At 32.9% G+C, this 19336-nt stretch overlaps 1 protein-coding gene across 3 annotated transcripts in view; it reads left to right on the plus strand.

The window, feature by feature from the left end:
• LOC126810447 (coiled-coil domain-containing protein 154) overlaps positions 1-19336 on the plus strand; it is a 42753-nt gene that overhangs the window by 10813 nt on the left and 12604 nt on the right. For 2 of the 3 annotated variants that reach the window (XM_050535522.2, XM_050535523.2), the window contains exons 2-10: positions 2217-2735; positions 3270-3462; positions 4899-4981; positions 5443-5538; positions 6118-6343; positions 6720-6848; positions 11737-11861; positions 14833-14959; positions 15867-16007. In XM_050535522.2, coding sequence (XP_050391479.1) covers positions 2217-2735; positions 3270-3462; positions 4899-4981; positions 5443-5538; positions 6118-6343; positions 6720-6848; positions 11737-11861; positions 14833-14959; positions 15867-16007 — 1639 coding nt within the window. Of the gene's footprint in view, positions 1-2216; positions 2736-3269; positions 3463-4898; positions 4982-5442; positions 5539-6117; positions 6344-6719; positions 6849-11736; positions 11862-14832; positions 14960-15866; positions 16008-16666; positions 16697-19336 lie in introns of all 3 variants that reach the window. The other variant, XM_050535524.2, reaches the window with a different exon arrangement.

Below are 19336 nucleotides of genomic sequence, written 5' to 3' on the forward strand. Positions count from 1 at the left end.
TTGGTCACATCTATCTACTATCAAAAATATAATCTGAGACAAATTGAATTGGAATTTATACACACTGCTTATTTTCGTGAGACAAAGAATCATATTCAATTTCAATGATTTCTGATAATTACTATTGGAGTTGTTGCTCTTGCTGAATTTGATGTCATGAGGACCCTGTAGAGGCTAAACATTTTAATGATATTTTATTGTTATTTCTATTTTGACATACTGATAATTTCCATTTATACATATTCATGAAGCAATGGCCCGAGAAATCCCACTCTGGCCATTGCTGGATTAGCTTCTGATACTTGAGCTTTTGATGGAGTTTGTCTATTCTTCCTGTTCAATCAAATCTATCCCAAGTACTGCAACATGACAGCTCTTCGTTTAATCGGGGTCTTCCCTAAAACTTTGGACAGTGATTTAAGGTATTAAAAACGGTGAAAGTATGTTCGTCTCCAAACAGTATTGTTTACATTGTTTTCGATTTGATAGCCTTGTTTGTCACGCAATTAGTTTTTCTGCAATATTCTGCTATGCACTGGTTAATTGGGCATAATAAAATCGTGAGTCATGACTATGCCGTAACATTATGTAAACATATTTGGTCCAATTTGGAGCTCTGTTTTAAGCGTAATGCTTTTGTAACCCCGTTGGTTATTATTTGTTAATCTGACCATTGATCAGTCATAATTTGGAACAGAAATTTGCCTTCGTTAAAGCAGTGTTTAGTGGGAGTAGTATGCCATTTATATCGATGCAACAATGTATCTTCAGAGCCAGAGAGCTACATGTTTAATTCACTGGCAACCTACAATTTTTTCCCAAAGGACATATCAAAGACTGAATGTAATCTTTGTGTAGGAGAAATGTTAGAAGAGTTCCTTGTTATTATAGACAGACTTTGTATATTCCAGATTCGTAGTGCTCTAATGTAAATATTAAATATTTATCAAGAAAATATTGAGTTATTTTTGTAAAATTGTCCATAATAAGAAAAGAAAGGAATTGTACTATAGACCTATCTATATAGGTCTTTAGAGAGGTATTATTATTTCTATATATCAAAATTAAATAAAATGAGGTTTAACATCCTGTATATTTTTGTAGGTTTTTCAGCACTATCAACCGGGTTAATGACACATTCTACGCTATAGGCATATTTCGGTGAAGGAAATTTTGCCTGCATAGTTGGGTTTTCACCTACCGGTACTCTTTATTGAATTCTAACTGTCAAGGGTCCTTTACGTGAACACAAATGAATAGGCCACAAAGGGCTAAATGCCTTTTGCTTGCCAGGTGCATGTATCTTCTGTTGCATCTGACAGGGGGACCAGGCTAAAAAAAAATCTGAGGAACTTCCTTGGTAGCAGTGGGATGGTACCAGGGGTATTCTGGTTAGTAACCAAGTGTCATACTCACAGAGCCACATACCTGTTGATAAATTTGTATACTGTAACTATGACAGTTATAAATTTATGTTTCCTTTTATTTTAAAGTTTTGATATAGAGATGGATTATTGATCCACAGTGGATTTTATGCTAATTTAAGCATACATTTTATGAAGTTTTTAATTTTTGTTTTGATTTTTTCTTTTAAAAAAACTAGTTACGAAATACAAGATAGAAGTAGACCTATATGGTAGGCCTCTATGTTATGTCCTGGGATCCATAAATGTCATACTTACAAACAGGAACGTAACTAGCTCAGAGCAACGAGGGTGAGGGGGGGCGGGAAGTGTTCTCAGGGGGTGCTGTAAAATTGATGGACAATGTATATCTATTATTATAATGGTCGACAATTTTTTCACAGGTGGGGGGGGGCGAAACCTTTTACAGGGGGGGCTTTGCACCTTTTGCACACACCCCCCCCCCCCCTAGTTACGGGCCTGCTTACAAACATACAGTATATTTTACATATTGTAACTTTGATTCATAAAAACAAAGGCGTCCAAATATTTTAATTATAGCTTGAACATTATCTATATTATTTGTGACTGTTGTTTGTCTATTCTGGGTTGGTGGCTACACTAGGGTTCCCCAAGGCCGAAACTTGTGGTATAAAGGCCAAAAGACCTGGTGGCATTAATGAACTGTGGATTCCTGATTTTTAGAGTTGTACAACTTCCAGTTCCATGAAACTCCAACAACAGCTATTTTTGTAAATAAAACTATCGATAATGATTCAAGATTTATTGACTTTTTACCTTTTTTTTTTCCAGAGTACCAGCTGGTTTCCAGAGGGGAAGTTATACACAGCTACCAGCCATTCCCCCTAATAATTCTCCACAGCCTGGTCCAGATAATCAATTGGTTTCTTTTAACAATGGTACCTCACCTTTTAGTCGTAAACCAGTTGGCCGATTTCCATCCTCGGGTGACCTTCTGGATGCAGAGGAAAAGGTCAGATCTATGGAAATGAGGTTGAATGTAACTGAAAAATCCAACCGTGCCCTTTTGGATGAGGTACTGCGTCTTCAAAATGAGTTAAAGGTAACGGTCAAACGAAATGAAGATACACTTAAGGATGAGAGTATGTCAAGACAACAACTTGAGGCCTCACTCAAGTCATGTAATGACCTCATCCTGCAGCTGTCTTCACGGATTAAGAGCACCGAAGATCGTTTAGCTCAGGAGCAATCAGCAATGACATCTCTAGTCCATCATACCAAAGGAGTGGAGCAGGCAGTAATAAACAGCCAGCATGAACTCAAATCTAAAAAAGATACTCAATCATCCAAGTAAGTTTTTAAAGGCTAATCAAATCCATGGAGTTACTGGATTGTATGGTTGTTTTTTTAATTCTTTTATGATTTTGGCATCGGTATTAGTAATTGATACTACAGGGGCATGTTCAGGAATTTGAGCAGAGCAAGTGCATGGTATTTGTATAATTATGGACCAATGACATAGGGAATGCCATCATTGCCATCATACAAGAAACAGATATGAAGATGCGTGTCTGGTCTTCAGTTATAGTCTCAGTATATAGGTTGTTAAAGACTGTGACTTTGTTAAATAAATAACCGTTTAATTTTTAATAGATTTTAATTCATTCATTGATCTTTAGGTTATAACATAAATAAATAACCGTTTAATTTTTAATAGATTTTATTTCCTTCGTTGATCTTCAGGTTGTAACATAGACTCCTTCTTACTATGACACCATTATTATCATTGTTGATAAGTGAATTTTCTCTCTTTACGTTTCATTAAATCCTTTATTTGTAGTCATGATTTATATATTACAACAATTTCTTTGATGTTCTCTATAGACTAGCTGATCTGGAAAATGGCCTACTGGAAACAAAACTTGCTCGAGATAAACTTGAAAAACACACACAGGAATTGATGGACGAGTTGAGGACCCTGAGGACCAAAGTCGACATTCAGGGCTCGGATCTTATGTCAGTATCCAATGAACTGAAAAACAAAACAAAGAGACTAGAAGATGAAACAAGGCTCCAGGTACATTACACGAACGAGTTGATTATATTGATTGGTTATCATTGTATAAAGATGCAATTTATTATACAAAAACACATAGCCCACTCTTTTCATTCTGTGTAAACAGAGTTTATAAGGCCATTATGATTAAACTTAAATTAAATAACAGAAACTTATTGATTGTCCTGGAAAATTCTTCTGCTCAGAATTCGTTCTTTTCTTTTTTCCCTCAAAAGTCTGTGAACTGTCAGTTGAGGTATTGTTAATCCCTTGCAAACTACAATATTGTGAAAGTCGAATCAATAATAAGAATATAGCCAAAAAGTAGTTTCCCATTTTCATCTCATCTGCATGACCTAGCAACAGGATATGAAATATTCAGATATTCTTCCTGTCCCATTCCAGTGATTACTAGTCTGATATGAAACACTAGTTAACCAGACAGATCGAAATGTTTGATAAATGTCTTTATTGTAAAAGAGGTGTCGTTGATTTTTGCGCTAATATTGAATTAACTTTAGCTCATAAATATGTCATTATATTATTTCACACAATAACCTTTTTCTACGGAAATTCAATTGTTGAAGATAATGAACTAATTGATTTTTACACGTTCGATCAATTATTGTCTTTCCTGTTGACAGTTGATAAGTTAGTACTATATAAATCACATACGGAAACAGTGAATGAATAATTGTTTGGAATTGACAACGAATTTTCGCACGACTTGATATTACACTAATGAAAAAAGTTTGCTCATAAAATGTGTTTGGGAAATAGTATTGAAAAAAGGTTGCTACTAATAAAATGTGTTTGGAAAGTAGAAAACATAAATATGAAGATAAAAATGCCTATCTTAATTAGGTGGAGTTGGGTGGCTGAATGGTTTAATGTGTGCGCTTTAGATCATAATGTCTGTCATTGAATCAAGGGATGCAGTTTGATCCCACACTTGTATGTGACAAGGAGCAGCATGCTCTGTCCAACCTTGTTTGTTTTATTCGAGACCTCCAGATTCGTCCCTCTGTTAAAGACACCTACGCACTAGTGAATCATTGAAATAAAATAAAAACATGTTGAGTGGATGTTAAACCCACCACTCTCTCTCTCTCTCTCTCTCTCTCTCTCTCTCTCTCTCTCTCAGAAAGAATACTAAAAAATGATGAATTTTTCTATGATTGTGTGCGCTTTAGATCATAATGTCTGTCATTGAATCAAGGGATGCAGTTTTGATCCCACACTTGTTTGTGACAAGGAGCAGCATGTTTGTTTTATTCGAGACCTCCAGATTCGTCCCACTGTTAAAGACACCTACACACTAGTGAATCATTGAAATAAAATAAAACCATGTTGAGTGGACGGTAAACCCACCTCTCTCGCGCTCTTTCCCTCTCTCTCTCTCTCTCTCTCTCTCAGAAAGAATACTAAAAAATGATGAATTTTTCTATGATTGTTAGGTTGAAGTTTTGCGAAAACATGGTGACCAGAATAGCCATTCTGAACATGCAACCGTTCACTTGAGAGGACAAGTTGAATCCAGGTAAATATGTTCACATTGCATCTTTCTGCTTTTTTACAATTCTGAGGTTAGATATTCTTGTTCTCTTTGATGTGAATGAATCAGGACATTTGTTTTCTTTTTTTTTACGGAATACACTATGAGTTAAAGTTAAATGATGTAGGTGGCAGGGAGTACAATATTTGTTCAGTCGGAAAATAGAGATGAAGTATGTTTTTAGTGTCAGGTGTTTGAATATCAATGAGATTGGGGTTTCCCCCCCAAAAAAACATTTTCTTTTTCTTGCAATCCAAGCTGTTTTACAGGGGATCACAAGTCTGCAAGTTATTAGTTTGATCCAAGGAGTAGCGATTCCTATCCAATCTAATGATGTCCTTTAGGCTCTTTTATTTCATCCCAAAGCTAAAGAACTTTATGAGCAAATTATTGAATTAAAAATGTTTACACTTAGTCCCAAAATGTTAGCTCTCTCCACCTTGCAGGTTGTCCGAGTTACGAGATGTGATAATAGATCTACGAACAAAACAAGATCAAGAAAGTTCCGAGAGAAGAACACTGGAACAGCAACTTCAACTCAAGTAAGCTCTACCTCATCCTGATAATAATTTAATCCACATTAGATCCTTATTGAACAGATTTGTACATGTCCATGAAACAGTGTACAGATTTCACCTTCCCTTTCAAATAGATGCATTTGGTTAAACCAGGGATTCAAACATAGCACTCTTCAAAAATAGCTCTAGAATTTTTCAAGTAAAAAATCTTGCCATATACGCTCCGAATCCACAACAATGATAATGGCCATGATGTTTGTTTATAGCAGAGTCTTGATTATTTAGTTGGACTAACGAGTGCACCTTAGATCATATGGTCTGATTTTAAGCCCATGCTTGTACGTGAGGAGTAGGGTCCTCTACTGCCCAATATTGTGGGTTTCTCATTGAATTATTGAAATAGAATCATACCATACCATACTCCAAAATGACCTAGATTGTGTCGAGTGGAAGTTAAACCCCATTTCTTTCTCTCTCTGGTTACCTTGTAGAAAAAATGACTTCAAATGAGTAGTATGCTCTGTTTCCTAAGAGAGGGTTAATGAAATGTAAGTCACAGGGCAGTTTTCATAGCTAGTTAAATACAACATTCTTGATTAACAGGATAAATGAATTACAACAAGGTCTTGCTGATCAATCACGAAAACGTGAAGAAGCTATACATTCTCTAGATATGTTACAAAGAGAAAAAGAACATGAAGTGGAAACCGAGAAACTAAGATTAGAAGGAAAATTGACAGAAAGTGTGGAAGATGTCAATAAGCGTCTATTAACCAAAGAAATGAAACTCCGAGAAGAATTGCAAGATAAATTCTTACAACTTGAAAAGGTAGGTTGGAGCTTACGTACTTTTATTATACTAATTATGCAATAGTGAGTCATAAAGAGTCAATCATGAACAGCCGAAAAGCCAATCAAACAGTCATCTATCAATGATTTCTATTTTAGATGACTTTCCATTCTCAACATTTGCTAGATCTCTAATGGCACAAGGATGGATCAGTAGCTAACAAAGGTCCCTCACACATCTTATCTTCGGTATAAGTTGATGTTAAATAACATTATTACAGTCAGATTAACTTCTTCTCAGCAATTTATTTGATAATGATGTTATTTGGAACAAGATATGATTAAAGAAATTGAATTTATTTTCTGAGAAATTTTATTCCATTAAATTAATTGTTTATTTATTTCTTTGTTGTAAGGTTATACAACAAGAACAGAAAGGAAGAAGAGAATATGAGAAGAACGCTAGAGATGAGGGTGATCTGCGCTTTAATAGTTTAAAGAAACAAATAGAAGATGAAATAAACCATCTTCGAGAAATAATGAAGGTCAGTATTATTTTGTTAGTATTATACTACATGATGTGTGGTTTAATGTTCAAGAACGAGACATTGAAACAAGTAATATATTGAAACAACACAAGGGACGTCAGTCCCAAGCTGTTGTTTCAATATATTATGCAATGTCTTAAGCTTGAGACCATTAAACAACTTAAATTACAGACACTCGCAAGTCCAAAATTTCAACTAGTATAAATAATGTACGATTGGCAAATAATTGCCTGTACCATTATTTGAAATAATGGTATGCCAACATCAAAGGATGTCGACCCATCTGTATTTTAAGTATGTTTATAATATATAACAATGGATAAACATTTGTCATTTTTCAACTTTTAATTGATCCATGAAGCTTTATTTAAACACTTAGAATTTTCAATATTTCAGTTATTTCAATTCATTTTCAATATTTCAATTATTTCAATTCATTTTCAATATTTCAATTATTTCAATTCATTTTCAATATTTCAATAATTTAATTCATTTTCAATATTCCAATTATTTCAATTCATTTTCAATATTCCAATTATTTCAATTCATTTTCAATATTACAATTATTTCAATTCATTTTCAATATTTCAATTATTTCAATTCATTTTCAATATTTCAATTCATTTTCAATATTTCAATTCATTTTCAATATTTCAATATTTCAATTCATTTTCAATATTTCAATTCATTTTCAATATTTCAATTCATTTTCAATATTTCAATTCACTTTCAAATATCTGATTTGAATATAAATTCAAACGCCTTGAAAATACTGATTGTATAACTAACTGATGATTGTATTCACCTATTCACATTTCAATGGCATGTTATCACTTTTACCATAAATACCAACACATTTAACACATATGTTCTATTGTTTATTTGTACACTATTATCACTTAACACAGGATGAGGTAAATCATGTTCATTTTATTGTGTTGTCTTAATATATGTTCATAGATTTTAAACTTTTTATAACATTGTAGCATACTTTTTAATATTACTGTTTATATTCAGTCAATTTAAAATGATGTAATATTTGGTCATGGCTCTGCCTTGCTGTCGTCCCTCCTTCCTTGTAAAAAAACATTGAAGTTTACATTTATTACCTCATGTAAAATTTTGTGGATGGTGGAGCTGTGGAGTTATTTTATCATTGCTTTTCTTTTATCTTCTGATTTGTGGGCCGTGGTAGTTGAGCACTGAATGTCCTGGGTTCAAAACCTAATGTGGGCAAAGACAAACCATAAGGATTTTTCATGGTTGGTTCCCATTTGTCGTTCACATGAAACAAAAAGTCAAGGTGCATGCATGTACACAATGGAGTACACGTAAAAGAACTATTGATGATGAGAGTACTAGTAAGCAGAAACTCTACTGTCTGAGTAAAATCCTTTTCCCTAACATTACTCACATGACCATAGAATAATAACTGTATGTAATTTACCTATTGCCAAGATTCATTTAGACGATTGCAATCGCTGGCCATGATTTTGTAGGTTCTATTTAAATCACAAGACTGGTATCGCTTGATTGTTACTGAAAGGAATACAAAAACAATTGGGGAACTTGGTAGGCCATTTTGACATGTGTAGATATTTTTGATAGAAATTTGCAAGTGCTTACAGACTGTTGATTACATATGATGTTTTTTACGTGAGTCACCACGTTTAAAAAGGAGATATTTTGACACATAATTGATTTAAATACCCAAATTTTCACAGATTGTCATTTAAGATAGAGAGATGGAACAATAAAATATATTGTAGCGAAATGGAATTTACCTCCTATTGTCTTGTGCCCCATTAATATTATTAGTAATTGTTAGAATTTTTAGCAATAGGTCTTTCTGTAGTATTAAATGTTAGATTTCTTTCTACAAGTATTATGATGTGTAGATTTCTATATTTTATACATGTAGTTTGTATTATTGATAATGTAGAATACTACTGTATAATAATAATTAGTGTTCGGTCATTCAAATATTCAATCGTAGAACTCCTGTATTCTAATATTCAAATACTAGTCTGATATTTGAATAAATGATCGGCATGAATTAATTTGATCCATTTCAGACAGTTTCTTATCAGAATAACTATTTTAGTAGTAGTGTCTCTTTATTTTGGGGAGCCATGGTGCTTCAGCGGGTAGGACGTTAGCATGCCCAATAAGTTAATCAGGATTTTCCGGTGTGGTTCCTCCTTGTCAAGTGGTGCAGGACAGAGAGGGCCTAGCAAGGGACAATGTATAGTTGCTTGAATGAGACGAAAAACTGAGGTCGTCCCATGTACACATTGGCATGCACATAAAAGATCTCTTGGCATTTGGAATTCGATATAAGAGTAAGCCGTAGTGCCGCTGTCCAGGCAAAATTTGTCTCGTAATCATAGCACACTGAATTAACCTAGTCAGAGCAGAACAATAGGACGTTAAAGCCCATTTTATTTTATTTCATTTTTTTTATTTGGGACATATAGCTGCTCTGAAATTGAATTACAGTATAATCACAGATACGACTACAGCAGTTGGTTCAAAGGCCCTTTCTAGTTTTTACATGTATTGATCCAGGTTAATAGAACCTGTCAGACAACCATCAGCGCTTGCATCATCATGTCAACTGGAAATCAAATGAGAGCCGTTTACCTGAAATGGCTGAATTAGCAACATTTTTTTCAGGGAATACAGGCAAGAGTGCCTTTTCATTGACAGGTTTCGGTCTTACTAATCAGCAACAAGAGCGGGTCAAAAGTATTGCAAAAAGTGACTGGCGAGGATAAATATGATATAGATATGCATATTAGTGATTTAGTTCGAATGGCAGAACGCTAATGATATGTTTGTGTTATGTACATATTTAAATATGGGGATTATTAAACTTTTACAAAAAACATGAGAAAAAGTAGATATTTGATATTGTACTTATATCATAGCTTCAGTCTTCTCAGTTCATTTTATTTCTATAGATCTAGATGTTAATTAATGAACTTTTGATTGGTCAATCACCATAAACAGACACTGATGACGGAAATCTGGACTAAATGTGTATAAAAAATATCTTTATTTTGAGTTCCATTTAGAATGATGACAAATGTATTTTAATGGGTATGCATAAGGGGCAATCAGATATGACATTTGAAGGGTTCAGTGTTATAATGTTATCTATTGTAATAAGTTACAGAAATACAAAAAGTTGTTTAATGATTGACAGAAATTGATTGATTGCCATACATTTTATTTATTTACTAATCAATTACATCCTGATCTGATTGGCTGCCTTCAGGATGGCCAGGATGGGGTAAACTCGGTAAACATTCAATTTTTTATGATTGTTACTTGTAGCAAGAACATTTTAGCAAACAAAAGAGTGAATCAGATTGGACACATTAGATTAGACTATCGGTATTAAGGAAATCAGATATTGCATTATTAGGTTATAAATATCACTCGCACGGAAGTCAGTTTCAATAGTTAGAATACATATTTAGTATAATAGATTAAATTAGAAATGGTCCGGTTTTAATGAATGCTTGTATTGTAGACATGAACCTCCACTCTTTCTGTTAAAACAATTGTATCTATTTACATACACAACTCCCCCCCCATGCACTGCAGATGTTGTAGATATTTAAGCGATATTTGCATATTGTGATTTAGAATATGAATCCTGTCTCTCTACTAATTCTATATGTTTAGTGTGCTTATCGTATCCTCCAAAAATGTAAACAGGGGAATGTATTTATTTTTTATAAATAATAAATGGAAGTGTATACTTTCTTTTGGACATTAGTATATGTCTAGTTATACTAATTCTATGCAAAAAATTTAAAAATTGTGTAGTTTTTGTCCATACTCTGCAAAATAAAACATGAAAAAAAGATATTACTTATTGTATACAGAATAAAAAATGATAGTGTATTTAAGCTCATGATTCTTATCGTACTTTAAGATAATTATCAAAAATACTAAAATAGATCTGTCTCGTCTTCCTCCAGTAGACAATGATGATTAGATTATACATATATGTAGTCAGATAGAAATAGATAATCATATTTGAGTACAGACTGTTATGGCAAATAAATTCTTTACAATTCATTTGAATAAGGAAGACGATTTGATGAAATGTTCTGATTTTTTTTCTGACAATAATGAGACATTTCAACGGTATTATACAGAATGATTTGAATTTTATTAATTAAAAGTACATGTAGGTTTTGAATCATTTTGAGTGGTATTTGGTTAAATACTAATAGTTAAAGGGGAAGACCAACGATTTTCAACAAGGTTTCCATAAATCTATATATTGATAAATAATGCCCACTGTAACACAAGCAAAAAAGTGGTATTTGGTTAAATACTAATAGTTAAAGGGGAAGACCAACGATTTTCAACAAGGTTTCCATAAATCTGTATATTGATAAATAATCCCCACTGTAACACAAGCAAAAAAGTTTTTGTAAGCGAGAAATTAATTTTCATTAAACCGGAAGTGACATAGTTGGTTCAACACGCTCACTGGGCTCTATAGTAAGCATACAGATTTGGCACAAGTTCTCTGCTGTATTGTGTTCACACGTCATCCTTTGGCCAAAAATCTGATCAATTGGGTTGTTTATTAGGATATTATAAACACAAATTTATGTTTTTTTAACGTTTAGTACACAAAGCCGTCACGTAAATCGGTTTTAATAAAAATTAATTTCTCGCTTACAAAGACTTTTTTGCTTGTGCTACAGAGGGGATTATTTATCAATATATATTTAAGGTTTATGGAAACCTTGTTGAAAATTTTTGGTCTACCCCTTTAAATAATTATATGTGTGTACTTTGAATTCAGAGTACATTTTGAGAGTAATTAAGTTTTAAAGAATATCATGTTATTTTTAAGGGAGATAAGAACAAAAACAAAGAAACTTTACAGAAGCTAGATGAAGGATTGACTCTGCTTGAAAAACAAATGTCTGAGAACAGAAAACAGGTTGATAAAGTTATTGCTGCTGAAATCAAATCAAGGTGTGTTAACTTTTAGTATGAATATTATTTTTAGCTGCTTAGACCATCAGTAGTGAGGGGTAACTTCGCGTGTCAGGTGTTGCCCGTTTCCCCCTGTCAGTAGTGCAGGGTCTGGCAAAGAACAGCGTCTAGTTATTACAGTGGGACACAAAAAATGGGGAAGGCCTGTGTACTCGTTGCTGTGCACATAATAAAAATCGTGACAGTTGGAATTCAACGAAGAGGTGACGAAAACGCACACTGCATGGCATATTATGCCTGTCATCAGTAGCTACTTAGGTGCAGAAAACTAGGTTGTTATCCCACTTTCATTTCACATCTATGCAATCTATGCAAAAGTTCATCAGGATTTTCCGAGTTGTTCCCCTTGTCAAGTGGTACCGGTCAGAGGGCCTGGCAAGACACAACATAATATAGTAGTTCGGATGGGACCAAAAGCCGAGGTCCGGTGTACACATTGGCTTGCACGTAAAAGATCCCTTGGCAGTTGGAATTCAATATAAGAGTATGCTGTAGCACCGGCTGTCCGAGCGAAATTTCCCACATAGCACACTGTATGGCGTATGCCTGTCTTCATTAGCCCAGTCTGAGCTGAACACTAGGATGTTAAACCCCACTTCATTTCATTTCCTAATCTGTGTAATAATCAACATGAAATGAGCAGCGACCATTCTCCATGCAATAATGAAATGGTACCATCTAAAACCTTTTTCTTAAAGTGTATACCTTTTTTCCTGAAATATTTGTTTGTTTTTTTTTCAATATTTTTAAAAATTATAATCAAATACTATCACTCACTGTCTTGTATAATTAATAGAGAGAAAGAGAAATGGGGTTTAATGTCCACTTTTCACAAACTTGGTCATTTTGGAACTAACATATGGTTCCATTTTATTTCAATAATTCTCTGGATTGTTGTGGGAAGAAATCGAAACCACACCACTTGACTCAATGAAAGACCTTATGATCTAAAGTGCATGTGTTAAACAATTTGGTCATCCGACATGCCGCTCTCCTATAATGAAGAGATGCATGCATTCACTTGATCTGAAATATGCATTTGTTATTTGTGGTGTCTGTATATTGTGTCCAGTCCGTGGGTTTGTCTTGTGTAATTGTTTGTGTGTGGTGCAGTCTTCCTGCACTTACTATTAAGTGATAAAAGTAATCTGTAGTAATCAGACTTTGATCAGTAATAGACACATGACAGCATGCATGGTTGATTAAAGTAATCATTGGAGCCAGCCACTACCAGAATATTGAATGTGCAAATTGTGCAGTGATCAATTTTTCTTATTTATACTCTGTTCCTAGCATACCAAAGTCTTTTGTAAATTCAGTTCCATCTCTGTGCTCGTAATAATAATATTAACATGGAAGAGATTGGAAATCAATAGCTACATTAAATAATGTATTTTATATGGGTTCTGTCTGCTGTTTACACATCACTTGTGCACATAATCTAATACTTTTAATCACAAATAATTGCTTTAAATGTAACCTCTAGTACTGGATGGGATTTAAAGATCAAACATAAAATCCAAAAAGAATCTGTCATTCGATTGCTGAGATATAGCTATTTTACGAGTCAGTTTACTATTTGTACATATTATTTAGTGGTTTCCAAGAAATTTATTGAATGCTCTTTCAAAGTGCTGTAAGACGCAGTTAGAATTCGAATTTGTACGTAGATACGTCATTTACCGTCAAAAATTCTCATCGTCACATTGCACACATTGCCATAGAAATTTCTGTATTGCCATAGAAATCTCAAAATGACCATAATGTGTTGGGGGAACTTCAAACATCCAATTTAAAATGGGAGCCACAGTGGTTAGGTGGTTAAGACGCTGGCTCGCTAGCCTGGAGGTCGGGTGTTCGATCCCTGCAATGGCCGAGAAAGTTCATCTGGATTTTCCGACGTGGTTTCCCCTTGTCAGCGGTGCAGAACGGAGGGCCTGACAAGGACAGCTGTCTAGTCTTTCGGATGAGACGAAAAACCCAGGTCCTGTGTATACATTTGGAATGCACGTAAAAGATCCCTTGACAGTTGGAATTTGATATAAGAGTAGGCGATAGTGCAGCTGCCCGGCCAAAATTTCCCTCATAGCACACTGTATGGCGTATGCCCATCTTCATTAGCCCAGTATAGGAGCAGAACAGTAGGATGTTAACCCCATTTCATTTCATTTCATTTCATTTCCATTTAAAATTATTTATATTTATTGTTTTGAGTGAAAGTGATAATGCCTCTTTAATTATTGAAATGTAAACTATGTTATAATGTACCATAGTATTAGAACATGATGTTAATTTCTCATGGGACTTTCTCAATAGATCCTAGATTATGTTGTATTATCAAGAACCAGTGCCGTTTATAATGGATACAAAAAAAAAACAGATAATACAATGGTGCATTATACAAGACAATAAGATCAGATCATTATGATATTTCACTAAATTCTAAAGACTATATGAATTATGAATTATTTGACATATAATTTTTTGATTAGCTTATTAATGCAAATGAAATGAAACCGGACTGAACGTCTTACTTTCTTTTATGTACACTGCACTAATAAAATCTCACCCTGACAACTGGGTTAAAAATTTTCAAATCCCAACAGTTAAGGGTTCTTTTACATGCACGCTAATGTGTACAAATGACCGTGGTTTTGTCCCATCTGAACAGGTTGGACACTATTCCTTGTCAGGCCTGACTCTGTTCTGTATCACTGACACAGGGAAACCAAGCCTAAAAATCATGAGAACTTTCGTGACCAACACCACGATCTTTCTGAGCCACACCCAAGGTTGTAAACACGGTATGAAACCTCCCCATATTGATAAAGTAAGTAGAGATCCCTTACTCTCAAAGTTTGATCCATCTGTAATAAGCGATTGTTTTGTATGAAATTTCTTTGTCTGTGAGATTGGAATGAAATTAAAGATTACTTGCATGTTAATTCAGGAAAGTTCATGAGACAACGACTACAGAAAAGATTGATGGAGTTCAACAGAAGTTACAATTGGCTACATCTGCCCTACAACAGGCTATAGGTGGTGTTAATACACAGATTACTGGTAATAATGAAAAGGTAAAATTATATTTCATTTATATCAGAGCCATTAATACTTTCAGAAAGTTAGGTCAAACCAATTTAATTCTTACTGTTTGTCCTTCAGGGTCAGCAACTCGCGTCTTGTCAACAGTGATTTGTTTTTAATTTCAAAATTTAAATATTTCAACTAAAAGCTTTTGACAAGAGTAACCATTAAGTTGTTCTTGTTTTTACATTATTTTTCTTCCTAAAAAAATAGGAAGCAAAATTTTAATCAAGTGTTCTCAAAGGACAAAAATTCTAATTGGTATTGCCTTATTGTCTCAAATTCCAATTGGTATTACCTTATTGTCTCAAAGTTAAAATAAAATATAAAGTGACAGACAAATAAAATATAAAGTTACAAACAAATAAAATATAAAGTCACAGACAAATAAAATGACAAAAAAAAATATTAAAAATGTAAATATATTATAGACAGAGATAATGACGCTCTCTAAAGTTTACTAATAATCTAATTAAACGCTCTTTTAAAAAGATGGGTGTTATTAAAAAGCAGACGTTTAAAATGGGGTAGGGACTGACAACTACGCATAGTGTATGAGAGTTTATTCCAGAGTTTGGGAGAGGCGACTGAAAAACTTTCTCATGGTGAGACTCCAAATTAGCTTTTTTTTTCAACAAGTAGATATTCATCAGAAGTAGAACGTAAAACAATGACTAGATTTGTAAAATTGTAAAATATCTGACAAATAAGAAGGGCCTACATTATTTAAACATTTAAAAGTTCAGATTAAATCTTATATTCTATTCTATATACAACAGGTACCAAAGTAATTTATAGAGGACAGGTGTAATGTCAACAATCACTAGAAAGAGTGGATATTTTATCAAATGCCATGCAAATTTAATGTCCCATACAACTGATTTTGATATATTGCAGTTAAAGGACGATGTTAGAAAAATGATGGCAGATTCTGTAGAAGGAAACACTCGTACAATGGCTGATATGGATACCAGAATCGCAAACCTTACTAAAAAGATGAGTGATCTTCATGATCAAATAAATAAGAAAATCAAAGACGTAAGTTATTTGTAATAATTTGGTTCAGTTAATTATTCAAGTAATTTTAAAAAGTAGATTAACATTTTAAAAACTTATTTTAATCATTATATTAATTGGATAATATTTTTTCCCATTTTTCTTAATTGGCATTCTTATAATTCATGAAACAACCCGATTTAGTAAGATATTATGAATATTTGATAAGGTATATAATTAGTAAAGTTGTTTGCATGCATCAAATGATTTTGTATAGCATGTTTATTTAATTACAACCTAAAGTCTTTCCCGACTCTATTGTTGCGTGTCTCCATTAGATACTGATATTGTTCATTTTGTAACAGGAAATGTTCTATTTGTTTTAGGAATAACATTTGTAACTTAATTAGATAAACCATGATAAATTGATGTTAGCCTATAGCTACAAAATAGCAGCGTACTGCTATGGTTGCGTATTGATCTTTGTACACTAGATTCATAAAATACATGAAAGGAAAAGCTTATCTACCTCCTTTAATCTTATCCACCCCTTCTCCTCCCCCACCCATTCTTCAACCCCTCCCTTCTACAGATTATAATTTTAACCCATTTAACCTCCTAGTTTCATGTTTCGTTTAATTATATAATTATGATTCAAACTTTAATAATATAATTAACTAACTGAATAATAATTTGAACAGTTGGAAGCTGCTAATGTCACTAATCCAGAGGTATTGTTTTTGTCAACAGATGCATATTTTTTATATAGGTTTCTTACTAATATGCACCTTTATAGATTTCAGAGAAATATATATTAATTGCATACAGTTTTTTTTTTTAATTTCACATTATGATATAATTATATAATGCACAAGCATTTATATAAAACATATTTATTATTATAAGTAGTAATAATCTACTACAAGAAGGACTTATTATATTAATACCCTTCAGTATAGAACTCTTTTTCTACATATTTTTCTCCATATTCTTTCTTCCTATGTTCTTTCCTCCTTACTCCATCCTCTTTCCACTTTTTCTCTGCTCTTCTCTGTCTCTTTTTTTCTCTGCTTTTCTCTATTTCCTTTTTTCTCTGCTCTCTATCACTCTTTTTCTCTACACCTTTCTCTATCTATCCTTTTCTCTACACCTTTCTCTATCTTTCCTTTTCTCTACACCTTTCTCTATCTTTCCTTTTCTCTACACCTTTCTCTATCTCTCCTTTTCTCTACACCTTTCTCTATCTCTCCTTTTCTCTACACTTTTCTCTGTACTACATTTACTATAACATTATAAGCATTTTTAAGCAAGAAATTATTTTGAAGGAATAAAAAGGTATTGGGTTATATTGATACATTACATGGAGTAAAGGCAATGAATATATTGAAGAGCTACTTGTAGAAATTGTGACTCAGACTATAGATTAATATAAAACATTCCCATTCAAATTAATAATTTAATGTTCTCTCCTATTTTCTTACTTTAATGTTGAAGTACATTGAGATAAAGTTCATTTGACTTAAAGAGAAATATCTTTAATTTTATCTTAGTAAAAATATTTCTTGTTATAAAAGTTCTCTCCACAACTCAATCTATGTTATATCTTATCTATACTTTATATTTTTAGCAATCCCACCATCTTTTAAACCCTTTTTTTTTCTCCAAAACAATAACCAGCCCAATCAGTAGTTATAAATTAAAAAAGCTATAATTGCATTTTTTGAAGTCATATGGTTAAAATATGTTAAAATAAAACCTTGAAGTACATGGCATTTATATACACAGTTCTACCTTGTTAAAGAATAATCCTAAATACTATAATTCACTTGTGTCAGTTGAGAAATTGTCAAATATATCGAATTTTCTTTTCAAATCCAATGTTGGATTTTACGGTGTTATGGTCTAAAAAGTCTCGCTCAACCAGGCATCATTATCTGTTTAACCTCGGACCTTGACAATCGAGACAACTCCCTCTTCCATTGTGTAGACTTTGTTTTCCAGTGAAAAGAATGGATACAATTTCTAAATACTGTCGGGGAGTAGAAATTATTTCAAATTTTTATGTGAATATTTTTTAAGTGCTAGAATGATTGCTATGATTGCATAATAGTGATTTGACAACCCATTATGCAATAGGTACATATTTATGTTTTAACTTTCTAAGAAAATCTGCAATTATTGCTTTATTGCAATTATTGCAATTGTTGTCCTAGCATAAAATTTTTAAAAACATTTTTTTCTTCAAAACAAAAACCAGCCCAATCAAAAATAAGTTAAACTTAAAGGACTTTCCCGATTTGAACAGAGTCTCAAAAATAAAAGTCTGAGTATGTATGAAATTTAAGCGCAAAAATATAGAGGAAGGGTGTATTTAGCTTGTCCCAAAATTTCAGCCCAAAATATTGAGTCGTTTGGACATGAACGTCAAAACTGCTTATCCGGACACATAACCCTTTTAAGATTTTGGGTCGATTTTTTTGTTGGGTGACCTGATAATCGATTCCCGTTCCTTTAGAGGTCTATACAGTGATTGACCCATGTGCTGTACTTGATAACGAAAGGTCAATTTCACCTACACATTATTTTTATAAAATAAAAGTCTGGTTTTATCCAGACACCGTATAATACCGGTTGGGACACCAGTCTCCATTTTCAGATGAAGACTGACAGTTTTAAGTTGTTTGAAAACGTATCACATATATTGAGTTAGTTGCTCGGCTTGAGGTAGAGGATTTTAGGGGATTTTAACAAAAACTTAAGCAGTTTTATTCTCCAAAATATTATCGGGATTGGCCCTTTAAAGTGAAGATGTCACTTTGTTGTCCTAGCAAAAAATTCTTATTTTAATTCAAGACTGGCACAAATTAATATACCGGGAATATTACTTTTAAATAATGAATTGTATTAGAATAGACTCATTGTTAAAGATGCATTATGTAAGAGCTAATTTGGACTATTGCAGGTCTTTATTTTGGCTTCAAATGTTATATAAATTATTATTTAAACATTTATTAACATAAGCCCATAATCCACTCTCAAAATCTCCGTATGGCTGAGATTTAAATGGATTTGATTACTTGTCAGATTTAGAAATGGATCGTCTCAATTGTCATGTACTTTTTCTACGATAATAAACCATCTAAGCTACATTTTGTTAAAACTTCAGACTCATAACTTTGATTAGAATAAAGTAATCGAATGAAATACATTCATTCTTCACTAACTATATTTGAACTATAGTAATATAGCAAGAACGACGACTCTTTATCTAAATCTTACATAATGCATCTCTAAGATAGTATAATCTTTACTTAAAACACAGTATAATAAAGATGTATTGTAATAGTCTCAATGAGCTAAAATTGTTAACA

The sequence above is a fragment of the Patella vulgata genome, chromosome 2 (genome assembly GCF_932274485.2).
Source record: "Patella vulgata chromosome 2, xgPatVulg1.2, whole genome shotgun sequence".
Taxonomy (NCBI): domain Eukaryota; kingdom Metazoa; phylum Mollusca; class Gastropoda; family Patellidae; genus Patella; species Patella vulgata.